The sequence below is a fragment of the Penicillium chrysogenum genome, assembly GCF_028827035.1.
Source record: "Penicillium chrysogenum strain IBT 35668 chromosome Unknown utg000001l_segment0_segment0, whole genome shotgun sequence".
Taxonomy (NCBI): Eukaryota; Fungi; Ascomycota; class Eurotiomycetes; order Eurotiales; family Aspergillaceae; genus Penicillium; species Penicillium chrysogenum.
The window spans coordinates 7,831,457-7,858,409 of record NW_026622749.1 but is presented as its reverse complement, the minus strand read 5'-3'; the positions used below and the strand labels follow the sequence as shown (position 1 = coordinate 7,858,409).

The following is a 26,953-nucleotide window of genomic DNA, read 5'->3' as shown; positions in this document are numbered from 1 at the left end:
ATCTTTAAAAGTATGGTGAGTTAGGCAGGAGCCTTGGAGTTCTGTCAATGGATTTGGATGTCTGCCAGTTAGTTCACTCTCAGGTCCCCCAGTTCTCTCACATCCCCCACTACGTCTCTCGCATCTCCATAATGCAGCGGCGCCATCAAAGCAACGAGTCTGGCATCCCCAGTTCTGCCATCACATCTACCTTGCGTAATGATATTGACCTTACGAACCGATTGTCCGCCTTACTTGATGCTGCCCGAAATGAAGAGCTGATATCCGAACTGCAAATCCTTCCTTCGGTAGAACCCCATGAAGTGTTAAGCCGGGTTCTATCGCCAAGTCCCGTTGTTTCTACAGCCTCCTCTTTCGCATTTTTCAACAACGCACAGCAGGCGAGTTCTGTTGGGTTTCGCAGTGTCGGGTTTGGTCAATGTGGAATTGTCTATGAGCGGCCAGGCCGCGCGTATGTGGTCAAGGTTGCCCGCCCATCATTTGAAGATGCCCTTTGGGCGGATCTTCAAGCCCATTTGGCAGTGTACCACGCCTTTGCAAACCAGCAGTCCGTTGAAATACGAACTCCCAAAGTCTTCTCATATGTGCCAAAAACGGACAATGAGTGGTGGGACGCGCATCTTGAGCTTTTTCACGGACCCCACCTGTCCTTCCCTCTACCGGCAATGGCGTTGATCACAGAACGAATACTACCGCTACCCAAACTCGCTCGACAGGCTCTAATAGATGCCTACTGCCCTGTGCCATCGCGAGTTGCTGTAACGGCTCAAGACACTAACCGTGATTGTTTGGCACGAATATATCTTGGCCGTCGCCGAGGTGTGAATGACCCGCCTCCTGCAAACTTCACTTTAAGGAATTTCAACTTGTGTCTGGATCAGATGATCGAGCTCAATCTACCCATCCAACATTATGCCAAAGCTATCGGCCAGGCTATGGCAATTATGCATTGGTCAGCAAACGTGGATTGTTACGACGTTGAATTTGTCCTTGGTAGTGAAGGCGAAACAACATACACCGAAGAAATCTGTCGTTCGTCGGGGCTCAGCGTGGAACAGATTGCATCACTGCCTCCTCATACAAGCCTTGATAAAATCATGCGTACCAACTTTCGCCGCCGAACCACTCGTGTCTGGGTCCTTGATTTCAATTTATGCAGTAAATGGGAAGAACGCATGGGTCTTGAAAGGCCGGATGACTTGATCGCTCATCTCGTGGCAGCATTCTTTGAAAATGACCCGTATTACCCTCGCCCATCACAGGATCTTGAACCTGACAAGTCCCTCTGGTTCACGTTCAGCTCCTCATACCGTGACGCAGCAGCGAGTGTACTGTCAGTGCCAGGGAAGGACCCACGACTCGCATTGCTTCCGCAGAAGTTTCTTGACGCTTGTGTACGGCGGCAATCGGAAGGTTCAGCTTAGGGGGAAATGGCGGCCGGAGGAGAATATCTTTAGTTGTGTCGGAAGGGGTGTGTTGTATCATGCTGCTGCGATTTGGGGACTCCATCAAGGATCAAACTTGCTTTGCTGAATGAATTCCCTATCATTATCATGCTTGCTATGAACATGTTCAATGATCCAGACTTGCTATATCCAAGTAAATTGAGCCACGGAGTGTTCTCCCATGGAAGCTCATCATATTTGACATCCAACTCGCCGTTACCCCTGTATAAATTTCCGGTGTTTCACGACAATAACGCCATTCAGCTAGAATTAATTGATATCCATATCAGAGTACACGTCAACGTGCTAAAAGTATATTGTAGACATCATAGCCTCTGCTGAGATCCGAGTCAAAAGCTCGCTGAGCTTACTTACCGCGTCAATTTCTTCATATCAATTTCTTCCTCCACTTCATTGTTCCCACTTACATGGAGAACTGTAGCCTTCATGTTTGACTTGACCTTTGTCATGTGACGGACTCGTTCCTTCCTCGTCAGGACTGTCCAAGTACTCAAACCCCCTCGTCACCTTCTGCTCTCTCTTTTCTTCTTCCTCTCTCCAGTGCAGTCACAATGAACCCCATGTGAGTGAAGTACATCCAAACAAGACCATCTGCTAATGAGGGAATGCCTAGTACTGGTAAAAAGCGTGGCAGAGTTGACGGAGACGAAGACCAGGACGACTACCCCCTGAGGTACAGGTCACCACCCTTCTGCCAGCACTGTGGAGCAAGGTACCACCCAGGAACATGCGTCCCCCGTTGCCCTCACTGCGACAGGAAGCATCCTGGAACGTGTACGGCGTTCTGTAGGATGTGCGCAAGTATCGGTCACTCCTGGCGCCATTGCAGGTTGTTTGTCCCCGAGCACATTTGGCGAAAGCAGCGCCGCGGAGTGCATACGATCATTGAAAATGTCAACATCACTGTCCCTGTGGTCGACCCTGCACCAGTGGTGACCCCCACTTCTCTGAACGCCGCCATCCTCACTCAGCTCGAGACAGCCCTTAGTGGGCTCCACGACAAGGCAGGCGTCCCCACTCATCCGCGTGTGACCATGAACAACGTGAACATCACGACGAATATCATCGCTAAGAAAAGAGCTCCTCCTATTGCTCCTGACACCTCACTACTGGAGAGAGTTAAACGAGCCCCCACTGGACCTGGGTCCAGCATCTCTAAGACTACGCCTGTTCCTACAAGCACTACTCATACGAAACCTGCTTTTGCCCAGCCATCCTTTGCTAGTCCGGCGTTTTCCCAGCCAATGTATTCACAGCCGGTATTTGGCCAGACTGCGTTTTCCCACCCGATTTTTTCACGGAAGAATGATGTTGGGATGGCCCCAGCTTGGCCCGGTCAGAGGCAATTTTCTGCGCATGCGAGATGATAAGTTGCCAACTTATGTTATGGAAGTTTAATTGGATGGAATCAGACGAGGGGACCATAAAGATGAGATATGTCCATCATTGTGTATCACCACCGCCCTATTATGTGCGGACTTGAATGAATTGTTGTTTGATTTACTTTCCTAGCATGAACTAGCCGCACCAACTTCAAGTTTAACCATACGAGTCCCTGAAATTCTGTTCGATGAAGATTTAATTTCAGTTTCTCCATCATTTAGGGTTGTGTAGATTGACGATAACACCGATTCAGGTAGCGATCGGCCCCGCAAGGTCCGGCCATCAGAGGCTTCCACCCTCTAGACACCCTCATAAGCCCAATTCACGCTCGAAGGAAATGTCTTCTATCTCCATCAGACTCCCCAAAATCCATACTAGCGAAGGAACGAAGTGCGCCCCACCAACCGACTTCATCCTCGGGACATGGCACGTAACCCACTCCAGCCTCCCTTTGTGGAAAGGCAAGCGCAACGTCAACATCACCTACTCCCTACTCCCTGCAGATTCTGCCGGTGTACAAAAGATCGACGACCTGGTACAATACCAAGCCATTAACTCTGAGAAAATCAAATCCGTCCACGGCATCGACACCCCAACACCAGGTAACCCCGGCGCCTGGGATTGGCGTGGCAAAGGCTGGCTGATGATCGCGAGCTCGCACTGGGAGTGTCTCGGGTTCGGTCATACTGATGATGGTAATCAGTGGATTGTCACATACTTTGATAAATCGCTTTTCACTCCTGCGGGCATTGATATCTATTCTCGGAATAAAGAGGGTCTTACAGAGACTACCGTCGAACAGATACTCGATGCTCTTAGGGGGCTTGGGGTTGAAAATATTACCGACCTCGTTAATAGCGTCTTTGAGATTCCTCGGAACTAGGGTCAAAGCTAGAGGTCAGTATGTTGTTCACGTGTTTTCGGAGTCTGTGGGAAGCAGAGGGCTCAGCTTGTTGAGTCACGACAGCGCGACGGGCAGACGGTGGGGGTATTTGACACCTGCCTGGATCCATCTTCGCCGGCTTGAGGGAAAGCCGCTGAACATCACTGTCTCTTGGTTCTGAGATGTCTCACAATTCCTCCCAATTCCCTGCCAGACGAACATCTGAACGTGACAATGACCATCGGACTCCCATGAGCGGCCCTTTGCTACGTCTGGAGCCCCTTGCTGTCCGAGACCAGGTGTCCCGTCTCCATCCCTCCACTCTACAGGCTTGCTTCCAGTGGGGACTTCTCCTCCTATCACAATCCACATATGCGATGGCCCCGGCGTGTTGTCCAGGGACAGAAGCCAAGTCCATTCTCATGGAAAGAAAGGTGCTTACGTGGAAAGCAGAGCCAACAAGGCATAGTTAAATGATATTGACATCAAGATCTATATCTACACAGTCATCAACATGCTAGCATTCTTATACCAGCTCAGCAGCGGATTCTCCCCGTTCCGAGTCTCCGTATCCTCAATATAGGCCCAGCGGTGCACGAACTCCTCATGGCTCGTGACCTGCGTGAGCTTCCCCGTAATAGCACGATACATATCCTCGACGACATTAAAGTCCGTCGGGAAGAAGATATCGAAGTAGCCTTGGTGGACCTGTAAAGAGTAATTAGCAAGGTCCGGAGTTCACATCGTATAAAATATCCACATACGAAAGGAGTCGACACTGGCACTGTCTGCCGCTGATACCGAGTCTGCACGACCGGCGCGTTGATCCCGGGCACGGCATCTGGCAAGGAATTGAAGTCACTGGAGACGAGGCGGTGGGCCGGGAAATACTGATTCAGAACATCAAAGAACTGCATCAGTCGGGTAGGTATGTACTCAGGCAGGGTGTATTCCTTCCGGAAGGGCGCCGCAGAGCGGAGGCCGCGGAGCAGCGGCGGTCCCATGGGACTTGGGAATGGGCGGCGGGCGGCGGCCTGACGCACGCGTAGGAAGCGAGCTGCGACTGGGTCGAGCTGGTTGTTGTAATACTCGTGGAACTCGCCGTCCGCATCGATGAGCACACCGCCCTGCTGTGGCATCTCGGTGCCTTGTTGGTAGCGGATGGTGTCGTGGGCGAAGTTATCGAAAACCTCCAGGGCCAGGAAGAAACACGGGGAATGCACGTATGTGTCCCAGTCGAAAATTGACCGATTTACAATCTCGACGTGGTCCCGGTGTCCCTTGGCACTGAGCTTGTCCGTCAAATTCTTGTACTGTAGATCTGCCAGTGCGGGCGAGATCTCAATGATCTTGAATTTGGTGCGCTGGTACACCTCGTAATCGGTGTCGCGGATGAAATCCAGGATGTTTAACATCATTGTGCCGTTTCCTGCACCCATTTCGTAGATGATCAGGTCGTGGTACGGGTATAGAGTCAGCTTGTAGTTTGACACCAAGTACCGCGCAATGGTCTCGCCATAGTATGGTCGAAACAGCTCGGTCGGTGTGTGCCATAGCTGTCGGGCAATATCTGGGTTCGTCGCATCGAGCTTGTCTTCAAACTCCGTGTACCGTTCGCCAAGGAGTTTGTGGAACGCCGGCCCGTCTTCGATGTTGTTGAAGTCGAACGGCTCTCCGGGGCTGAAAATGGTCGCGTGCTTGGAAAAATATCCGTAATGCGGGTTGTAGAGGCTGTCTAAAAGCACAACGTCAGAATTGTTCTTGCTTCACCTAGCTGCCGAACTCACCGTCGATGAACTCGCGTGTCAGCATCTTCACCTGCCGCGGCCGTTCGCGGCGGTTGCGTAGCTCCTTCGCCGTCACTGTCGGATACGTCCTGTACTCCTCCTCGATGTTCTTAGGGTAGTCCCCTCGTTTTGTCCAGAGCTGGATATCATCGTGCGGTTTGCGCTTCACGTTGACAGGTGTGCGCCGCGTGAGAAATGACCGGGATTGTGGTCGAGTAAATACAGAAGGTGACCGCCTTAATGATCGACACGCTGGATGGCGGAAGAGCTGTCGGAACAACTGGGTAAGGACTGGCGAGTCCATTGTGAGTGCAGAGCTAAGCTCAAGGTTGTTCCGGGGAAGAAGAACGGTGTTTCCGGATAACCTTTCTGGCCTCAGGCAGGGTACCACGTGCCTTAGGCAAAACTCATCATCTTCGATTTCTTCAACATTCGGAGCTTACGAGGTTCCTAAGGTGGGAGGTAAGCTCGATTAAAAGAGAAGTTTTATATTGGCTTTCAACATTCCATCTCATCAACGACGTACAGGCAGTTTCTCATCTTCCACCACAGGAGGCTGATGGTCCGAGCTTCATATCTCCCGTCTATGCGCATAACCTCAATCCTCGAGACATAAGACGGCATTATAAGATGTCAGATCATTCCGCGGCGTACGTGGGCACAGCCTTCGTGGCTGGCGTCTGCTTGGCATTCGCATATCAGGAATTGTCACGTCCCAGGCATGAGGATAATGTGACAGAACAAGTATCACCAACAAGTGGCCTCATCGCCCGACCTGGCCCGCCCAGTATCGTGGAAGGCATCGAAGGCTGCATTGGAAACACGCCTCTATTCCGAATCAAGTCACTATCTGATGAGACGGGATGTGAGATTCTAGGCAAAGCAGAGGTATGTAGGCTTGGTACTTCGTATACCACTTCGAAACGAGCTAGCAATGCGCTAACAATGCCCGCAGTTTTTAAATGGCGCTGGACAAAGTTCAAAAGACCGAGTTGCTCTAAGCATGATTGAGATCGTATGCTAAAATACAATGCCAAAAAAAACACTACATTAGTCCAACATCACTAACTCTAATCAGGCAGAAGAACAAGGTATCCTGACACCGCATTCAGGCGACACGATCTACGAAGGAACATCGGGATCAACCGGTATCTCCCTAGCAACACTAGCCCGGGCAAAGGGCTATCTAGCACACATGTAGGTATACGCCACCGTGGTTTCTCACCCAATAACACAAACACTAATGCACATGCAATCCAGCTGTCTGCCGTCCGACCAGGCAATTGAAAAATCAAACCTGCTTCTGAAACTCGGGGCAATCGTGGACCGGGTCCCGCCAGCACCAATAGTGGAGAAAGACAACTTCGTCAATCGCGCACGAGCACTAGCAAAGACGCACACGGCCTCATCGGGCATCCCCTCTGCGTCAGCGGAAGAGCAATCATATCTTCCCGCGGCAGACGACCGCATGACCCGTGGCCGTGGCTTTTTCGCCGACCAATTCGAGAACGAAGCTAACTGGCGCGCGCACTATGAAGGGACCGGCCCAGAGCTGTACGCCCAGTGTGGGGGCCAGATTGATGCGTTTGTAGCGGGTGCCGGCACCGGTGGGACCATTTCCGGCGTCGCGAGATTCTTGAAGCCCTTGCTGCCTAGACTTTCTGTTGTGCTGGCTGACCCGCAGGGAAGTGGGCTTTTTAATCGAGTGGTTTACGGTGTTATGTTTGATGTCAAGGAGAGGGAGGGGACGCGTCGGCGTCGTCAGGTTGATACTATCGTTGAGGGGATTGGAATTAACCGTGTCACGGCGAATTTCGAGGCTGGGAAGGAGTTGATTGATGATGCGGTGCGTGTCACTGATGCGCAGGCTTTGGCTATGGCTCGGTGGCTTGTCGAAAAGGATGGGATCTTTATTGGGAGTAGCAGTGCAGTGAACTGTGGGTTCATTACCTCTTTGCGTATTGCATCTGTGATTTACTAATGGCGAATTCTAGGTATCGCCGCTGTCAAAACAGCAAGGAAGCTTGGCCCTGGTCATCGGATTGTCACAGTACTTTCTGACTCTGGCTCAAGACACCTGTCTCGGTTCTGGGCCAAGGCGGGAGATGTGGGTGGCGCTGTTGATACGAAGCTTGAAGATGTTATGAATGCACGGGACGAAGACTTCCAATAGATAGATTAATTGAATATGATATGGTAGTCATGGCTATGGATATGGATGTGTAGATCTATCGATCATCGATCACTGGCCCCCTATTAGTATAATTCGGTTGCACCCACTCGTCATGTTCGAGAGTTTATAAAAATGCCCAAGAAGCTGTTTGGAGCAGACGCCTTACTGTCGGTTGTCTTGGTCACCTCTTTGAAGTCGAGCTGTTCAAGCTCTTCCTGGGCAGTCTCTTCGGACGCAGCATCACTATCTCCAGTCTCATCTTTGACTTCCTCCACTGCTGCTTCAGATTCCATTTCATCCTTTATCTCGTCCAGTGTTTCTCCTTCCTGCTGCTGCTCTTCCGGATCCGCCTGTTCCTCTATGTCCCCGATCATTCCAGAGGTAAAGCCTTCGCCAACAAAAGCACGCAGCAGCTCAAACTCAACCTCATGTCGTGATCTGCCCTTGAAGCGACTTTGTATCTGACCCCAGGTAAGATCCGATTCGGTGCTAAGTCTGGACAGAGTTGCCAACTCAGGCTGCGACCAGGCAGCGGAAAGGGGAGGCGGATTGGCGAGGCGGCGGGTCCAATGATTGAAGAACCAGTGCCAAACTGTCTGGTATTCGCGACCTGGTAGCATGTGCATCACATCGCTAGCCTTCTTTTCCTGTTTGTGCATCATGCACACGATCAACTTTGCTTCATCGGGGGCAATGGGCCGCCTTTTGCTTGGAGTGTTTTCCATGGGGTACGGCGTTGGGGCCAGGGTGCTGGCTGTGGTCTTGGGTGTTAAAACGCCTTGTACCATAGGATCAAATGGCACTTCGTTTTTATATTCTGCTCCAGGTGCTTCATTTTCCTGGGCATTTGGTCCGCAGCCTTCTTGGAATTGTTCGTCAGGCACTCCGTCTTCTAGGTGGTTCTGTTCGAAGCCTCCATCTTCAGGGCATGCTTCAGGCCCTTCATCTATATGATTGCTCGATTCGCAGCGCTCTTCTTCGAGGTCTGCGTCAGGCACTTCCTCCTCTTGATCCCTCGTCTCACAGCCCATTTCGTGATCATCGGCTTCAATAACAGTATCTGGCTGCTTCGAAGGAGTAGATGGACCATCGTTCTCTTTTGTGGGAATATGGCGCTTCCCGCGGATAATTTTTACTTTCGATGGTGTCGATGACGGCTCATAGTCCTGCAAAGGGTCATCTGACTCGTTTCCATCTGGTACTGCCGCAAAAGACCAGTCGTGCGTAACAGGGCTAGAGTGATACTTGCGCTTCGCGGCTGGTCGGCGCTTACTCGGTGTGGCCTTGGGTTTCGTTTCTGTGCGCGGCTTACGGGGCTTGCGCACAGCCCAGACGGAGCCGCTCCCTGGCGGGGACTGAGACCTGGCAGGTGGGGAGAAGCCCACGTTTGATTTGCGGGTCTCGGTGGTGGGTGTTGAAAAAGATGGGGGCAATTCAGGCACTGCCCAGAGTGGATCTTGGGGTTTAGAAGCTGGGATAGGGTCGGTAGGATGGAAGACATGTTCTTCCTTGGTCGTAGGACTGTGCCCTGCAGTCCCAGATGCTTTAAAAGTAAACACGAAATCCAGGGAGGTATCCATGTCCGTCTGCAGCTGTTTCGATGGTGACTCTTCGCGCGGAGCATTCGAAGAACGACCACCAGGAGAAGATGCCATAGAAAAGAACTCATCCTCCTCTTCCTTGGTGTCATTGTCATCGTCCGCATCAGGATCTTCCGGCCCATCCAGGTCACCCTGGGGGAGCCATGATCGCAGGTGGTCACCAGCGTCGTCCTCGCCCCGCATGCCCAGGAGGTGTCCATTGTCTACCACGATGTCCCCAGTCTGCAAGTCAATCTCATCACCGATGTCGGTAAAGTCCTGGCTGTATTTCGCGAAAATGCCTTCAAAGAGAGACTTCAGTCGCGAGTCATTTTGTGCGCGCGCGGCTGGGAGATCAAATTCTGGGGGCACTTCTTCGCCATCGTCGGGGGTATATGATAGACATGGTCTTTTCGCCGGTCGTTCCATATTGTCCTGCATCGAGTGGTCCATGCTGCCGTCCGGATCGTTCATGGTTGCGGATAAGAATTGATGGACGCGTGCCTTAGAAGTGATAGGACATCGAGTGCGTACTTGAATAACGCATAATTAAATCCGGCAACAAACTGCTGATTATAAAAGTAAAGTGAGGTGTGTAGGCGCAAGCGCGAGCAAATATGCGGCGAAAGGGAAAAACAAAGCAAAAATGACGTTCTCCCGAAGCTCCTTTGGAGCTCCCCGACTTCCACTCCCCCACATACCTCTGGGATGAATTAGCAACCATGTACTGCCAGAAGTGTCGCACGCCGCTGAAGCTAGATGGCTCAATAGAGTCACTCAACCCAGCTGCCTTTGACTTGTTATCCAGTAAGTTCACACAGAGCGATCGCTCCGATCCCGCTAATCAAGCTGCGGTCTAGACTCTACCGGCAAGACGTTGTCAGATACCGGAGCTGTCTCCTCATCAGCGCGATCGTCATATCCGCCCGAACACCGCGACAAGTACGACCAGTCCTCTAAAAATGCTACCTCGCCGGTTTACAGACGGTCTATCCCCGCCCCGCGTGCAGGAGGCCAGCACAACCCGGCGACACCCCGAGCTGATAGCGGCAATATGTCGTTCGTGATGCTTACTGAGTCTCAAGTCGCGCCGCCACCGACCAGTGAGAGTAGTGCGTCTGGTCGAAGCAAACGAAACCATACACAAGCCCAACTCCGTAACCAGGAGGATGGGTCATTCGTTGATCAAGTGGAGAAGACGACACGGCTGTTTGAGATAGTCTCGGCGCGGTCTGACATCGACCATCCGATTTGCGTGGAATGCACTGAGCTGCTTGTGGAAGGATTACAAAAACGTTTGGCTGGATCTACGAAAGAGCGAGATGCCTACATCTCGTTTCTTAGGAACCTGAACGGGTCAATCCCGACCGAAGAGGAGCTGCAGGCGGCACAGAAATCGTTGGATGAGAGCTTGGAAGCGGAGCGGGCCGCATTTGCAGAGCTGCAGTCTCTAGAGAAAGAAAAGGCAACTCTAGATGCAGAGATTGCGAGCTTAGAGATCGACTCGCGACGCCTAGATGCGGACGAGGAGAGCTTTTGGCGGTCTCGCAATGCGTTTGCCTTGACGCTGACCGAGTTTCAAAACGAACGGGATGCGCTCAATATGCGTTATGATCATGACTCCCAGCAGCTTGAGAGACTGCAACGGACGAATGTCTACAATGACGCGTTCTGCATTGGTCATGATGGATATTTCGGTACTATCAATGGACTACGGTTAGGCAGGCTGGCCAATCCTTCCGTTGACTGGCCTGAAATAAATGCTGCATGGGGACAAACAGCTCTACTTCTGGCCACGATAGCCGAAAAGCTCGGATTCCAATTTCAGGGGTATCGTCTCAGGCCGCTAGGGTCCAGCTCGCGGATTGACAAGATTGAATATCCCACGCAGCCATCCGGTCAGCCCGTCGAGGGAGCTGCACCTAAAGTGACGCAATTAGACCTGTTTTCGTCCGGCGATCTCCCGCTGAACCTTCCTTGGCTTCACCGTCGCTTTGACGCGGGCATGGTGGCGTTCCTTGAGTGTCTGCGCCAGCTGGGGAAGTTTGTCGAAAAGTCCCCCGCGCCCGTTATATCTCCCCGTCGAGGCCCGACCGGCGCCACCGCACCGGGGTTAAAACTGCCCTATGAGATTAAGCGAGATCGTATTGGCGATGCTAGTATCAAGTTGGGCTTCAACCAGAATGATGAGACGTGGACTCGAGCCTGCAAGTACACGCTCACTTGCTGCAAGTTCCTCCTTGCGCATGCCAGCAATCTCGCTAGCACGGGGTCTAACAACTCAGCTGCTGTCGCGGCTGCAGCCGTAGCAGCCGCGGAACAAGCCAGAGAGGAAACGGCCTCGAAGAATAAAACATGAAATGATGAAACACCAAGCCATTTTTTTTTTTTTTAATAAAAAAATGAAAATAAAAAGGTGAGGCTGACGAGATCCAAATTCCAGTCGTGTGGCTGAAAAATCGCGCAGATGGATGAAATTAAAGACCTGCACAGCGCATCACTTCGTACTTTGTCGCTAAGCCCCAAGTACGATGTACGATGTACATCATAGGGGGATGGCGATGACGTGCCACAGCCCTGGATGTTTCAACCCAGGCCGAACCCCAACGCCTCATTGGCCTGTCACAACACGACTGGAATGACGAGGTGGCCCAACCAATCCCCTGACATACGTCGGCTGGGTGCAGCACTGGCGCGTGGGGAACAGACCTCCCCACTCGCCTCATAACTCCAATTTCCCTACTCCGGATGAGCGCGGGAGATAGAAGTTGCCCCCCGATATGCGTACGTTTCAGTCTGCGCGCTACATCCTAGTACCTGCATGCGATCCGAGCCGGTGAACGATGGTCCGTGGACCTATGAGCGTGTCGGCGGCAGATATCTCCGTCTACGGGCGGCTCGTAGTGGAGGCGCTCCACGCGGGATGGCCGTTGTATTTCCACTGTTCACTCCCAGAGCGTTGAATGTTGTATTTATATTTGTTTATATCGCTCTGTTGCGTCCGTATTTATATTGAACGAGAGAGAAGAGAAAAAATTACACCCGGTAATTTCTATGTAATTGATCTCCAAGGATTAATTATTTCGGAGCTTGGATACCTCCAGGGCTGATTTCGGGTTGGTATTTACGCGCTCTTTTCTATTTTTGCTTTTTCAAGTGTCTTAATATTGATTCTTCTTCCCCTTTCCCTATTAAATCTCATTATACTCTGTACTCTGTATTCTGTACTTTGCCTCACTTATTCAGATATAATCAAAGCAAAAATACCTCCCATCCTCTCGGGGACAAGGATTCTTTCTCCCCGAAAGACAAAAAAAAACCCTGTAGATCAGTGCAGCGACCATCAACCTATTAATCACAGCTCGCCACACTAGTTCCTGAGTTTTGCACTGGGAGTTCTAGCCCTTGAGATACGGGCCACACGTGCAGGTGATAACGCATGTGCACCGTTGTATATGAGCGTAGGATTGAGTCGAGTCCGATGAAATCTACCCAGGCCGAGGGTAGGTATCACGTTCATAGATAAGCATTGTACGACCTGTTCAACCCCGAGGGAACACACATATACAGCGTAAGCAGACGTACTTTTGACGGATCGCTAGGAAGTATTCCGCGAAACAGGAAAAAAAAGGATAAAAGATAAAAAAAGATAAAGGTCCAGGTCCAGGTAGCACGGACCTTGCATCGTACGTTTTAATGAGTTTCGGCCGGATATTATTTAACAATATCACACTTTACGCTATACGCTATACGCTATAAATGTCAGGGGAAATTGGTCAGGGTAACCTTGTCGCGAGCCCATAGCGCATGGATATTCCCCCTTGATGATCGGTGGATTTTTAACGGGTTTAACGGTTTTTACTCCTTGCTGGGTTTGACAGTTGAGATCTGGCACGTTATGTTGTATGCAGATATATGTAGATCTGTATAATACGTATCATGTTCATGATATACCATACATATACGGAGTATCAATGGTTATGTATTCGACGTGGCTGAAGGATCCACGGAACTGGGAATTTAGACTCGGAAGACAAAGACCTGTCAAGGAAGATTCGGCCCGCTCCCGTTTTATTTTGATCTGCAGGTTATTATTTGATGTATTATATTATTATAGTATAGTATAGTAGGTTGTATAGTAGTACGATAGGATAGGAGTATATTGTAATATCTACTCTCTCCGTACTATGTACTATGTACTCTGTACTCAGTCAAAAAAAGAAAGAAAAAAGAAAAGGCAACGGAAAATGCATCCAATTTGCGGCCAGTGCACTGCATGTAATAGTTCGCTTAGGCTGTAAAGGACAAAAGTACCTTCTCCACCCAGATCCTCCAGGGCTAACGGTAATATTATAATAGGAAATAGTCAGAAATATAAAGAGTATACAATATAACCAATATTACAAAGAATCCAGATCAACTCCTACCACAAAAAGACCAAAACCCGAGAGTATATTCTCCTCATTACTCCGTACACGTCGATGACAAGTTGCCTGTATAGCCACAGGGCCATAGCAAGGCCAATGGAGCCCAGCCGACGAGCTGATTTGTCCGGGGAAGCAGGGGGTCGTGCGTCCGCGTGCACGTCGCCGCAAAGAGAAGGGAATTCCTTGGCCCCCTCATCTCGTCTTTGCTTTTTTATATTTTTATGTTTATTTGATTTTCTATTTTCTAGAACATATTATGATTTGCATTCCTTAAAAAAGAATTTATTATGGACAACAGAACCTCGATTTTGCTTTGATATGAGAGAATCCATATCCTAATATACTGTTTATCATGGACAATAATTACACCCCCATCTCACCTCAATCGCCAAACGTCTTTCGACCCCGCCGATCGGATGACTGGCACGAATATCGTGAAATCATCGAACAGCTCTACCGCAACGACCAGTTGAAACTACGCGATGTGAAACGCATCATGGAAAGAGATTATAAGTTCTTTGCATCGTATTACTATCCTTTTTCTTCTTCTTCTTCTTCTGCTTCTTCTGCCTCAGCATCTTCATTCTTTCGAATACGCTTGCGTATTCATTCCATATAGATCCCCTCTTTGCTCGCAGTATCACCTAACTCCAGTCCATTAGAGAAAAACAATACAAAGATCGTCTTGCTGCATGGCATGTTCGAAAGAACATCAAAGCCAAAGAAGTCCATCTCATGCTTCGCAAGCAACAGAAGCGCGCCGCCCAAGGCAAACAGACTGCTTTCCGGGTAAACGGCCAGAATGTGGATCCAAAACGTATCGCCCGCTTCGTGCGTCGCTATGGGACATCATGGGATACCAACCGAGACAAGAAACCAGAGACAGAGCCACAAAGCCCCGAGCCTCGTGAGTCGAAATCAACATCCCAATTTGATGCAGAACCGGGGAATGAGCTATATCAAACCCGGACCACACAGAAACTAATAACCAACAGAAACACCCTCCGACATGACTTGCTACACCCCACCACCATCAGACGAACACAGCGCCACAACACCTATCTCACCAATCCCCGACATGCAATCGCCAACCCGAGAGATGCCGCCCTACCCACTCGGTTCATACGGTAAATCCACAGCCGTTCCGGTGAGTGTGAGTGTACCGAATGATATTGATGGAAGATATTTCTTTCTAGACCCAAACCACCTCGAAAGCCTGCCCGATCTGGAACTGGAAGAAAGCCCGTCCATGCCGATGTCTATGCACTCAACCCGTCATCTCCACTCCTACCACCATTCAATAGGCAACCATCTCTCACACGGTGTACACGGGGCACACGGCTCTCACGGCTCGCATGGTGTGCACAGCCCCCATGCCGCTAGCGTACACGGTGCTCACAATCCTCACCCTGCGCATGGTCACCCTGGGCCGGCACCGAGGGATCTCGAGGATGCGCCCAGTGAAGCAGATACCCATCCGCCTGACTGGAATACGGTTGAGTCGTTCCAGACGAGACTGCAGAATTTGGATTTCACGCTTACGCAGTCGATGTCGAAGTGGGCTAGGGACCAGGATCCTAACCATGAGCCTCCTCACCATGAGGGATTGGGGATGTGATTTTGATGGTTTTGGTTTACATTCTGATTCGTTTTTTCTTTCTATTCATTTCTCTTGCCTCATTTGCTTTCTTCTATGTGTTGATTTCCCCCCTTTCCCATCAGCGTGTGAGCCTGTTTTCTCTTCTCGTCTTTTTCTCTATGTATATGGTTTGCTCTGTTCCCATCCCCACCTCCTTTCCAAACATAGCCCAGGGGAGGAAGACTCATAGCAAGGGCGTTCTTATTATGGCTTCTCCGCGTTTTAGATTGGTGATGTATGCATGGCATCTGAATTTCTGTATATCTTGCATTGTGCTGCTTCAAGTATGGGTAGCACGAGAAGGGCCACGTCTCAGCTCCAAAGCAACAACGATATCCGCTCGACCGACATTATCCTCCCAAATCAACCCCGGCGCCAGTCTCAGCTATGTCTCACCCAAACGATATCTCCTCCCAGACACATCCCTCAAACCCCTGTGCTGCAACCCTCGTCTCGAATCCTGAGCACTTCTACAACACACCCCAGCCCTGTTGCTTATTACCCCGACCAACCCGGCAAATTCACCGTGCGCCCTTACGATCATGCTACACTTCATCCCAGACAAGGTCATGGGTGTACCAGCTCCACGGCCCCGTCTCTCCCTCCGGGATTCCCATGCGCAGGATATTACACTGGACATGACTGGGACCCGATGTTTAAACGGAGTATCTGAAACATGCGGTTCCTCGCGGGGACTTATCGTAAAACTCTACACTATTACACATACTCGCCGTGTATATAGCCCTAGCGCATCCAGACCACCGCCACGGGATAAGCCATATGGACACGTACATAGCAATACATGACACAACCGGAGAGAAAGCAGCATGGAGACCGCAATGAATAAGCATTGGAATGAATTTATGAGCGCCTTTATCTACGAAGTATTTCAGGCAAATCAGAACCATCTAAGCGTTTAAGCATAACTCCGTACGCTAGACCTACCGAAGGTATGACGACGATACATCACAAGGTCAAGATCTTCATAGGGCAGAGTGTTGATCAGTGCAGAAGCTAGAGTTATCACAAATCAGCAGGTAAAAAGAACAAACCTCGGCCCCTTGCTCCATACCCCAGTATTGAGTAGATCATACATTAACTCTACGACATACATCATCACATCCAATACGACCTCGAACGCGCCAAAAAGCCAAAAAGCCCCAACACGTCAAATTACCACCCTACCCGAACCGGGGTATCCAGACACGCCCCAAACCAAATCAAAATACAACCGGGAGTAACTAGCAGGAAAGGAAAGCTGCAGGGAGCCGGATACGTGGGAACTACGTGCAAGAGCAACGAATGGGAATCGAGCAGGGGGGTGTCGTAAGCGAGATGACGTTCGCGGGTATGTGCACCTGCATGGAAGGGGTCCCCGATTTTGATTGTGACTTGGACTAGGGAGTTGGTTTTGGTTTTGAGGTGGTGTTGCATATTTGGATTTGCATACATGTGTCTACGAAGTTACTCCGTAGGTAGGGCTAGTTACATACAGAACAGGTATGTAACGGACTCCTGCATATACGCATTTACGATGTTCTATATCGGGAGATGAGCGGATCTGTGCAGATGGATTACAGGAGAGGCAAACTGGTTGATATTCGATGTGTCGAGTGTCAGGTTCTGTGGGGACTGTGACGGATATGTGCCGGGAGCGGACGGGACGGGTATGATGGCCCACTGTGGACCACACGAGGATGGTCCACGAGGATGGATTGAATAGGAGTGTTGGGGATTGGGGATTGGATAGGGGGGATGTGGTACTTTTGTGGTTACGGAAGGGGAAGGAGAGGGGGCTTTTGTTTTGAACTAGAACTGGTGGGAGGGATTGCGGTGTGTGTTTGTGCATTTCACTAATAAGTACTAAATACATAAACCAAATGGGACCAGAAAAACCGTCGCTAAAATGAATCCAATCCGATGGAACAATAAAAAAGAAGCCGAAATCAAAAGAAAGGGAGGAGAGGGGGAAACGGGGAGAATACCCAGGTGATACTGAGGGTTGGTATCATGGGCCTTGAGTAGGGAGAGATAGCCACTGGCATCACAGCTACCCTGCTGCCTGCACAGCAGATCACAGTTCATAAGAAGGAATCAACAAGATCCAAAGACGCGCTCGGGGGATATATAAGGATGAGCGCAAAGCTCAAAGAGGTGGAAGCTTTTGGCCGTTTAGCGCCACTATCAGAAAATCATACCCCTGCTCCAATCTGTCTAGCATTTCAAAGACAAAGACAAACACCAGCAGAAGACGAAAGCCCAACCAAGCACTAGGCAAGGTCTATATGGCATGCTCATGGCTCATGAGTAGAAAGTGCTCTTCTGGAAGCTCTCAGGCGAGATATCGCCGATCTTGCTGTTAAGCTCGGGCTTGCCCACAGATGACAGGCTCTGTGTGCGACCTTCAGCCACAGAGTCGCCCTTCATTGTAGAGGTGCGAGTAGCAGGCTCGCTGCCTGCTGTGATAGCCTGCTGGTTTGGCCGGCGCTGGATGGTCTCCAGGTATGGACCAGGGAGATATCCGACGCGGCCATCGCGGGCACGGCAGCGCCACCACTCGGAGGCATTACCCATAGGATCAGACTTGCTGAGGACAGCGACGATGTCGCCCTTCTTCACAGCCAGGTCAATGCCGTTGCTTTCCTGGGTCTCGGGAGTGTAGTCATAGAGGACACGGCAGAAGTCCAGCTTAGCCGGGTCGAGCGATGCTGAGCCCGGCTCGCCGTTGGGGCCAACAAGTTGGCGGCGCTTCGCCTCTTCCTCCTGGGATCGGGCCATGGTCTTGATAAGCTTGCCCATCAGGTAGGGAAGACCGAAGAGGGCAATTAGGAACATGAAGAAGGGCTTCTTGGATGGCTTGGCGGGGGCCGGCGAGCCATCGGGGAGTGTAGCAGCTGCGCGGCCGCCCATGAAGGCTGCAAAGGCAGCAGGAGTCAAAGCTGTCGCATCAGCTGGCGGAGGACGTCCTGTGATCTTAGCGATCAATGTGCGGAACCACCGAATAAGAGTGAAAATGCCCAGGGCTGAGCCGAGCGTGTTGCGCAGGTTTCCAAATTGTTCTGCGACCGAGACCATTGCTATAAGAACGAGTCAGCGAGTGTCCAGGGTATAATTTTCTCATTCGGGGGAAGACCAACCAAAGAATGAACTGTGCGTAGCCATGTAAGTGCTCTCGAGCATCTGAGCAAAGCCACCAAACGCACCGACGATACTCTCAATCATGTGGAAAGTGGCCTGGGTGCTCTGTCCAAACGAGTTTGTCAGGCTGTTCGGATCATTGGGATCTTGTCCCGGCATGCCACCGTACATCCCTCCCATGCCTCCCATGCCGCCCATGCCGCCCATGCCTCCATACATGCCACCTCCGTAGCCACCATAGCCGCCGCCGTACATGGAGCCCATACCCCCCATGGTGCCGAAGCGGGAGTACGGTGACCCCATGGCCCCCATGCCACCGTAGGTGGATCCATATGCGCCTGTTCCAAGACGCGAGGCTCCATATGGCGAGTAGCTGGAGGCAGTGTTGTTGACTACGGAGTTGAGAGCGCTGGGGCGGGAGGGAAGGTCGGGGGCGGTGGACGTTGAAGCTGCGGGGTTGGTTGTGGTAGTCATCGCGGTCGAGGCAGCAGGGCTACCGGTGAGAGGTGCTGTTGATAATGCGTTGCCTGGAGAGGAGAAGAGGGAATGTTAGTCGGGGGTGGACACTTGTGGATTGCCCTCTGTGGCGCTAGGACATCGGCAATCGAGCGGAAAACACTTACCAGCTGCACCTGCTCTCTCCCACGGTTTTGGTGGCGAAGGCGTCGCCATGGTGTTCGATATTAGCGGAGTCGCATCTAGATACGAGGTCCGCTATATTAGGATAGATTCGTCGTGAGTCTTGAAGGGTGAGAGGAGAGAGAAGAAAGAAGGAAAAGGACGCATGTGGCCGGGAGTGGAGATGCCGAGGTCGGGGTTTGCCGAAGAATACGGGGTATCGCTGCTTAGTGTACAGACATGGACATAACTAGGTCGGTAGGTAACTATAGGTGGATTTTTGTATTTATTATGATCATCGACATGTCTACATGTAGGTAATAATATGTATTCAATGTTAGCAGGTTCATCCTGTTTTGTTTAACCTGTTCGCCCTATCCTGTTCGCTCTCTTCGGAAAAATCTGTTCGGTGGCAAACGCATGTACCTGGGGGCGACCGAGGTAATCTGAAATTAAGATGGGCAAAGTAGATCGAAGAACTAGTGGAGTCATAATAGTATATAGGATGTACAACATGTTATACACATGTGTCGTACAGGCATCTCCATCTTTATATTTGCATACTACCGTTAGTGTGTAACTCGCATTGTCCTTCAAGAGACAGTACAGACCCTAGACCTAGACTTACCTAGGTACATACGAACATACATATCCTTACAGTAAAATCCAACCCGAAGAAGCATGGAATAGTATAAATAAGATTCAAAGTACTCCGATAAACCGAAAACAACCCAGATAAAGTCTATCAACGCCATAGTGCAGAGCTATATATGTACAGATGCCAATGCAATGAAATACAGAGAACTCATAACTCGTCACGATTGGCATACGCAGCACGTTGAGTATGCGGACGCGGTCGGGGCGTCTTCATCTTCCACATGCGTGGAGGCACCGGCAATCCGAGCCAGTAATTGTACAGTCGGATGAATTCCGATGCGCCGATTTGGAACCTGCGAGAGTTGGTCAGTACCAGTCTACCGGAATAACGCAGAAGCTGAAACTTACAGTGTGTATGGGATGTCCATCCAAGACTGCCAAATATACCCAACAGTACCCCAGATCATATTCCACTCGGTCATGAAATCCTCGAGGAAGCCATCGTCTGGGTTGGGCGGTTTGCGCTCCCAGGGGTACCGCTCCGGTGCCTCGCCTCGGCCATACACATACTCGTCTTCGACTCCTTCGCCTTCGAGGTAGAAGTTGTTATTGCCGTCCCTGAACACGCGTCGGTTGTTGCCGAGGGCGTTGGCGTGGTGGGAGGAGGGCACAGCCCCGTGAACCGGGAACATGTGAGTGGTGCCGGTCAGCAGGGCTCGCTGCATACTGCGCGAAGCAGCGAGACTGTGCGAGATACGGCCGAGGGTATTGATCAGGGCGACCAGCTCGGTGCGGCGGAGGGGCGGGTTCTCGCCGTTCTTGGTTTCGTCGTAATCGAACAACACCTTCAGCGCGGTTCCATACCCGTTTACCTGGAGTTTGCCCCAGAGGCGGCACTTGTCGCAGCCAACGCAGTCCATCAGGCGACTGACGTTGCGGAAGCGGTTGCGGAAGTCCTCTTTCAGGCCGATGGCGTTGGGGTCTTGGAACATGATCTTTTCGTCGAAGATTTGGGGGAGTTCCGTCAGGGTCGCGGTGAGCTTGTTGACGCGCTTTTTGGTCTCGCGGTCTTGCCCTGGGTCGCTGGCGCAGTATGTGTACCCGTCCAGATGCTTACGGAGTTTTGCCACGGCGCGAGACACTAGCGCGTAGTTGAAGTACATGTTTGAGATGCGCTCCGGGTGGTCAAGAAGTCTTTCCTTGAAGCATTGCACGTTGGGGTGCCACTGGCCTGTGGTTTGGTTGAGGTAGTCCCAGCATAAATGTGTCGAGATGGAGGCATGCATGCCGCTCAGCAGCCGGTGGAACACCCGCTTCTCCAAGCACTCATTATCCAGCGGCAGGCCTTCTACTCGCTGCGACTCTTTGTGCAGCACGTTCCGGAAGTCAGAGGCTGCCTGGAGGCCGCCCATGGGGACGTTCAGCGACTGCTCGTCCAGCTCATCGGCCACGGGCTTCAAGAAGCAGTTTTCGCTGTAGATGGCATTCCAAACTTGGTGTGCGCCAGCTCCAGAGTATCCCGTAAACCGCTCCGGGTTGTCCACCAAGCTCACGTAGTCTCCCTTCCCGGCGGAACCCTCGTCCTCGGGGATACAGTAGTCCCGTTCGTCACATTCGTCGTCGTATTCCACCACACAACTCTCGCCGACATCTTCACCCAGCTCTCCCTGGAGCGGGCGTTCTTTTGGACGCTCGGCTTGGATATTGCGGGATGGATGGTTCGCCTTGGGGCCCTCTAGTTTGCTGAGTTCTTCCGCCCGCCACGTGAGCGGGATATCCTCCTCCGAGTCAATGGTGTTCACGGCGCAGGCAATGTTTCCACACATGCTATTAGCATCGTTCCAGAAGGGACACTCTTTGTTGAACAGGTTGAGGCGGTAGTAGGAGAAGAAGTCCGTTTCTTGTGTGAGGGAGTTTATCGTGGTGAAAACCAAGTCGTTCATGCCGTTGATCTCGCCATATGAGACACACGCATCCGACACCATGGCTGAAGGTTCGAGCTGGAGCAAATGGACTGTCAGTCATGTGTATTGAGTGAGTATCCTGGGTTGACAAAACGTACAGCACACTTGGTTGGGTCCAGTGAAGGATTATGAACGCTGGCATGGCTCAAGCCAGCAAATGCGAATGCTGCGGCATAGAGCAGCCTCGCTGCAGACCGCATCTTGGCCTCCGACTTTGTAGTATGTGTAGATCAAGCGCGTAGAGATTGTCCGGTTGTTGTATATGCAAGGTGGCGCGAAAGGCCAAAATTTAACGGGAGGGTCTATTCGGTGGTGGTAAGTCGTAGGGTTTGCACAATGCTTGCGTAGAAGGGAAAAAATCTCAACAAGAAAAGAGAAAAGAACAACAGAATCAAGAATCCAGAATGTCCGGGTCTGCAAAGTGGACAAGCTGGCCTGGAAATGCGCGGAGGATCGGCCGCCAAGAAATGATAATGGTCTGATGGCTTCTGATTGGCTGGTTCAACAGATTTGGAAAGTGGCAAGATGGAAGTCGATGGACTGATGTGGTGCCATATATAGTAGATTATATTAGAATAGTAAATAGTAAGGTATATACTTACAGATGTACATGTAGGTAGTATAGCATGTACATAGTACAGTCAACCTACAACATACTTGCAAATATATATTAAACAACTATCTACTTCTCACCCAAGTAAACTGCCAAGATGGGTATTGAGAAACGGATAAATTGTCTGAATAAGAATGTATAAACCATTAAAATCCCTGTCCGAAGAGGCCACCTAACCATAACCGAAACGGCGTTCTTTGTCTTCGTACTAAAGAAGCCTTCAGCATGAAGATTGCGTCACTTACTATTGGTGGATCGATTCTAGGACAGATATCTGAAAATAAATGTACAGTGAAAGCAACAAAGCCGTATTCGCTCAATAGCCTGAATAGCCCCGGCTTATTCCCTCACATATCACATACTGTACACCGAAAATCCACCTCGTATTGGGAACTATGAACATATCTAGCAGTCATTATATTGAGATACAATCGGGCAACAAGCAGTCGACTATTTAGTGAGTACTTACTATGATTTCTTCTAAAGCTAAGTGTGCCAGCATTGGAAGTATATAACCTGAAATCTATTCAGCTTATCCAAGGACATCTATTGAGGACTACAGCACAGCTACCAGGGATAATTGCGTGTGTGCATAAAGTATTCTCATTCAATACTGGTCAAATTCTTTGTTCAAAAGGAGTATAAAAATCTATGAATCCAACGTCAGTGGAATCAGTAACCACAAAAGCAATTGGAATTCTTCAACTCATCAATAGCCAATAGCAAGTCATGCATGGTTACAACCTGGATTCCAAATTGAAGAGCCAAACAATCTCAACTGCGCATTATCCCGCTAATAATGACGATCTCAACGGGGACCACGGCGACCGCCAAGCTCCTCACGGAGCTCCTCTCTATTCAAAGTCTCCGCGATATTGGAGTTCAGCAAAGAAATAGCATCACCAGTTCTAGGGGCTGCTTCTTTAGATGGGAACTGCATACCCGGTGGGGGTGGCCCAGACGTACTCGGTGCGCCAGGCAGAGTACGTCCACCGGGGAGGGCGAGTGGAGTGAAAAGGGACTGAACACCAGGAAGCTTCGGCACTGGCGTATGCGAAGCATCACCATTCTGCATAATATGAGGGAGAGGAAGAGCCATCTGAGGCATCGTCGGGGTTAGTCTAGCATTTCCACGACGTCTCGGGCGAGCACCCGGTTCAGGGTATGGCGCAGCACGATGGCGTGTCTGCCGTGCCACGCCGTAAAGAGTATCAGTTGGGGCCTGCATAGCAATATAGACACGGGGGTGGCGGAGCCGCCCAATAGCCGCCCCTGCGGTTTTCATGCGTGGCTCGGGACCGCCTGGTGTATAGTATGGCGGGCCTTCCATATACACGATACTGGCGGGCTGCTCGACGGGATTGCGGATAGGGAGCTGGCGGGGGAAGGCTCTCATCTCGGTCAATTGCCAACCCACTAGCAACGTTTCTAGCTGGTCGGCTACGCGCGTGTGGTCTCTGTGGTGGAGAAGGTCTGCAATGGCGTAGCTCAGCTGCGCTTGGGTATACCAGCAGGCATACCCGAATTCGGTACCGTAGTAATTCTGATGGCGTTGAGCACGGGCACTGAAGAACTGAGATGGAGCATCGCGGACGATGTCGCTTGGTGGGTAGCTCAAGCCCATCATTTCTCCGGCTCGTCCAAGTGTCGAGAGCTGGAGATTGAGCTGGCCCATCCGGCCAATGGTCTCGTCTTGGTTTACTGGGTAGCTGTTCCTAAGAGCATGGATGATCTGCTGTATGAGGGTCCAGAAATTAGCATGCTCCTCGCAGAACAAATCAGACGGTCTGCGTCCTGACATGGCTGCGGCTTGATAGATAGAATTAGTAGGATGGTAGTGGATACTGATGGGGCTGGCCTTGTGGGTTCAAGTTTGCTTAAAACGCAATCAATATATGAATAGTCTGATGATACTCAGTTGGTAAAATTGCAGAAGAATCAGTAGAATGTGATTTGACGAGTCGGGGATGTCCGGTCATCTCGAGTTTTATATACCCTTTCGAGGCGGGTTTATCGAGTCATGTAAACAATGAATGATTTAACGCACTAAGGATATATAAACCGAGAACAATTAAATAAAGCATGCCATTGATCTTGCTGCTTTGTTACTTCTCTTTGTTACTCGGACTAAGCATCGGAGATACAAGGATGCCAACAAAGTAACAGAGTACAAAGACTCCAGTTATGGACTGTGGTGACTGCGGGTAACGCTAGCTTGGCAGTTGCTTTGTCTTCTCTTTGATGTAGGGTTATTCATGAGCTTGACGCATAATATCATTTTTGAGCTGATGCCCCGAAAGTGTAACATGATCGCATAAATCCACTTCTCGATATATGCGAAGAGTACAAATCAAATAATGCAAACTACGGGGTACGAACCCGTGAAATACTTACTCTGAGTCCCCCACCTCTCTCTTTTGGCACTCCAAAGCCATACTCCCTATGTGTGACGATATTGTCGGCCGTCACTCCATATAGATCCATATCGAATTCACGCACCAGAGTGGAAATGACCAGGTACAACTCCGCCAAAGCCAAACTAAATTCCAGGGTAAGTGAGAACCCAGGAGAGGAAGCTGAATATTATCTTACTGGTTGCCCATGCATTGCCTGGAACCCTTGCTGAAGGTGACAATCATGTGCTCCAGGCGCTGGCCGGCCGCTTCAGCTCGGATCCAGCGCTCGGGGTCAAAGACAAGTGGATCAGGGAACAAGTCTGAATTTGTATGAACAAAATGGGAGGATGTACTCATTAGGGACTGTTGAGGGCAAGGTTGCGTTAGCGTTGTCGATCTCGGAGAATATAGGAACTTACGTTTGGTGGAATTGTCCACTGCTTGTATCTCAGTGCTTCATCGGGGGCACGCCGGGGAAGACGAGTTATGACGCCGGAGAGCCGGAGTCCCTCGTTCATCACTCCTCTCTGGAACGAAGTTGATGGGTTAGTCTTGTCTTTATGTATGGCATATTGCATTGCTCACCATGTAGGGTAGTTTTTCAAGTTCGGCCCAGGTGCCAGATGGAGATTCTTCAAGCTCTTTGCGGAGCTTGCGGAGTAAAGCCTTCTCATTGAGCAAGTGGAACATGATGACCTTCAATGTCCCTGTTGTAGTCTCTGTACCTCCACCAATCAACGAAAATCCCTCGTCCTGCAACCGATCCAGTGTTCTTTCTTGCGCAGGCAAGGATGGGTCACAGAGAGCACCGAACATTGTTGCTTGATCGTTCACTTTACCTCCGTTTTGGAGTGCGACATCTGCTTGAGCACGAACCAGTTTCTGCAGTCGCAATATGTTTGCTGCGTGGGACCAAAGGTTCTCAAGCACCTTATCAGGTATGAACTTTGACAGATCCAAAAGGAAAGGGAAAAATTTCAACACATGAACTACAGATGCGAGACTCAAAATTGAGTCTGCGACTTCGTTATTGAAATTGACGTCGTCCAAGTAGTCAAGGCTTACACCATGCGCGTACTCTGAGATGATGTCCGCAGTCAAAGCCGATGATGCAGCATCCAGCTGTACAACAGTGCCCTGATCACAGGCCATGTTTAGCCGTTTAACGAGCTTTTGCACTTTGCCCTGAATCATGTCTTCTAGGCCTGCAATTGACCTTTTAGAGAAATAGTTGTTCAGGATAGCTCGACGCGAACTGTGCAGGCCATGATCAACAGTCGCGAACATGGAAGTCGGTTGACCTGCTAGCCGTACAAGTCTTGGATCTTTGTCACGCCTCCTGGTAGGGCCTGCATATATCTCCGTATAGAAGTTTGGATCTGCCACATGAAGCTCGTGAGGAGTAATGCGCACAATAGGACCTTGAAATTGTTTAGTATGACCCAATGTCTCGAATAATGGTTCCTTACCATATTGCTCGTGCATTCTCTCTATCTCCCACAAATACCGGCCACCCAGGACTACATTGTAATAAAATTCATAAAGACTTGTTAGGGCAGCTAGTTTGGGGCCCGGGAACTTGCTAAGAGGGTGAAATTGTAGCCGGTAAATCACCAACCCACAAACAAAGGAAAAGAACCCAAACCACAGTAGTAGCATGGTGGTGAGGTGTTTGATGCTGAAAATTCAGCGTCCGAAGTTTAAGAGACAACTTGCCTACCGCAAGGGGTTATGTTCATGTATAAATCCCAATCGAGAATGTTTATCAATTGCTCTAGCTGGGATTGGATACCGAGGACGGAATACTCCGTAGGAAAGCTAATGATTGCTACGTGGCATCCTTCAAGACCCCCACTTGAAGTCCAGCCACGGAATGGTAACTTTGTTCGGATGCTAGGTCAATGTGCTCCGGCGCTACTTTCCTGCAAGGATCCGAACGGCTTGCGCCACCGCTCTGTGGGTATCCGTAGTTACAGGGGTGTGTCCCGGGGGATTCCATATGAAGACCATTAATATATTTCTGGAACTGCCTGGAACATTGCAAGTTGCTGAATAGGAGCTTCAATTCCACTTTGGAAGTTGCTGTCAGGTTCCTGGACATGTCTGGTTAGTGTCGAGGTGACCACGTGTGCACAAGCATATCGGACTGGTAACGATTAGCACCGGGCTGATACTGAGATACATGTTGTAAGACCGGGATGTTCTCATTTATACAGAAAGTGTAGATGCAAACTAGTTACACTCAAGTAGGCTGTGTGTGCCGCCTGGTACTGGGGTCAACTTCGGGGA

The 26,953-nt window shown here is 50.5% G+C and overlaps 12 protein-coding genes across 12 annotated transcripts; 5 read left to right on the top strand and 7 right to left on the bottom strand.

Annotated features, from left to right (window-relative positions):
* Positions 1-131: 131 nt before the first annotated feature.
* Positions 132-1,424, top strand: N7489_003084 (zinc finger protein; the record flags this gene model as incomplete). Its single annotated transcript, XM_056708839.1, has 1 exon — positions 132-1,424. One exon carries the CDS (start codon positions 132-134, stop codon positions 1,422-1,424), a length of 1,293 nt encoding a protein of 430 aa, XP_056573141.1.
* Positions 1,425-1,453: 29 nt separating this feature from the next.
* On the bottom strand, positions 1,454-1,894 carry N7489_003083 (uncharacterized protein; the record flags this gene model as incomplete). The annotated part of the gene is made up of 2 exons (XM_056708838.1): positions 1,454-1,667; positions 1,821-1,894. The coding sequence occupies 2 exons, from the start codon at positions 1,892-1,894 to the stop codon at positions 1,454-1,456; spliced, it is 288 nt and encodes a 95-aa protein (XP_056573140.1).
* A 1,292-nt stretch (positions 1,895-3,186) lies between these two features.
* Positions 3,187-3,732, top strand: N7489_003082 (uncharacterized protein; the record flags this gene model as incomplete). The annotated part of the gene is made up of 1 exon (XM_056708837.1): positions 3,187-3,732. The coding sequence occupies one exon, from the start codon at positions 3,187-3,189 to the stop codon at positions 3,730-3,732; it is 546 nt and encodes a 181-aa protein (XP_056573139.1).
* Positions 3,733-4,230: 498 nt separating this feature from the next.
* On the bottom strand, positions 4,231-5,823 carry N7489_003081 (class I SAM-dependent methyltransferase; the record flags this gene model as incomplete). Its single annotated transcript, XM_056708836.1, has 3 exons — positions 4,231-4,440; positions 4,497-5,467; positions 5,520-5,823. 3 exons carry the CDS (start codon positions 5,821-5,823, stop codon positions 4,231-4,233), a joined length of 1,485 nt encoding a protein of 494 aa, XP_056573138.1.
* A 326-nt stretch (positions 5,824-6,149) lies between these two features.
* On the top strand, positions 6,150-7,692 carry N7489_003080 (putative cysteine synthase; the record flags this gene model as incomplete). The annotated part of the gene is made up of 5 exons (XM_056708835.1): positions 6,150-6,407; positions 6,475-6,534; positions 6,598-6,716; positions 6,780-7,456; positions 7,514-7,692. The coding sequence occupies 5 exons, from the start codon at positions 6,150-6,152 to the stop codon at positions 7,690-7,692; spliced, it is 1,293 nt and encodes a 430-aa protein (XP_056573137.1).
* Positions 7,693-7,802: 110 nt separating this feature from the next.
* Positions 7,803-9,746, bottom strand: N7489_003079 (Myb-like DNA-binding domain protein; the record flags this gene model as incomplete). Its single annotated transcript, XM_056708834.1, has 1 exon — positions 7,803-9,746. The coding sequence occupies one exon, from the start codon at positions 9,744-9,746 to the stop codon at positions 7,803-7,805; it is 1,944 nt and encodes a 647-aa protein (XP_056573136.1).
* Positions 9,747-9,994: 248 nt separating this feature from the next.
* N7489_003078 (beclin 1) lies at positions 9,995-11,631 on the top strand (the record flags this gene model as incomplete). The annotated part of the gene is made up of 2 exons (XM_056708833.1): positions 9,995-10,079; positions 10,133-11,631. 2 exons carry the CDS (start codon positions 9,995-9,997, stop codon positions 11,629-11,631), a joined length of 1,584 nt encoding a protein of 527 aa, XP_056573135.1.
* Positions 11,632-14,051: 2,420 nt separating this feature from the next.
* N7489_003077 (uncharacterized protein) lies at positions 14,052-15,317 on the top strand (the record flags this gene model as incomplete). Its single annotated transcript, XM_056708832.1, has 3 exons — positions 14,052-14,224; positions 14,362-14,606; positions 14,695-15,317. The coding sequence occupies 3 exons, from the start codon at positions 14,052-14,054 to the stop codon at positions 15,315-15,317; spliced, it is 1,041 nt and encodes a 346-aa protein (XP_056573134.1).
* A 2,322-nt stretch (positions 15,318-17,639) lies between these two features.
* On the bottom strand, positions 17,640-19,148 carry pex13 (peroxin PEX13; the record flags this gene model as incomplete). The annotated part of the gene is made up of 3 exons (XM_056708831.1): positions 17,640-18,415; positions 18,476-19,003; positions 19,100-19,148. 3 exons carry the CDS (start codon positions 19,146-19,148, stop codon positions 17,640-17,642), a joined length of 1,353 nt encoding a protein of 450 aa, XP_056573133.1.
* Positions 19,149-19,899: 751 nt separating this feature from the next.
* N7489_003075 (ER oxidoreductin) lies at positions 19,900-21,855 on the bottom strand (the record flags this gene model as incomplete). Its single annotated transcript, XM_056708830.1, has 3 exons — positions 19,900-20,044; positions 20,100-21,691; positions 21,754-21,855. 3 exons carry the CDS (start codon positions 21,853-21,855, stop codon positions 19,900-19,902), a joined length of 1,839 nt encoding a protein of 612 aa, XP_056573132.1.
* A 1,221-nt stretch (positions 21,856-23,076) lies between these two features.
* N7489_003074 (uncharacterized protein) lies at positions 23,077-24,069 on the bottom strand (the record flags this gene model as incomplete). The annotated part of the gene is made up of 1 exon (XM_056708829.1): positions 23,077-24,069. One exon carries the CDS (start codon positions 24,067-24,069, stop codon positions 23,077-23,079), a length of 993 nt encoding a protein of 330 aa, XP_056573131.1.
* Positions 24,070-24,632: 563 nt separating this feature from the next.
* N7489_003073 (cytochrome P450) lies at positions 24,633-26,323 on the bottom strand (the record flags this gene model as incomplete). Its single annotated transcript, XM_056708828.1, has 5 exons — positions 24,633-24,807; positions 24,861-25,027; positions 25,084-25,191; positions 25,250-26,085; positions 26,134-26,323. The coding sequence occupies 5 exons, from the start codon at positions 26,321-26,323 to the stop codon at positions 24,633-24,635; spliced, it is 1,476 nt and encodes a 491-aa protein (XP_056573130.1).
* Positions 26,324-26,953: the final 630 nt, after the last annotated feature.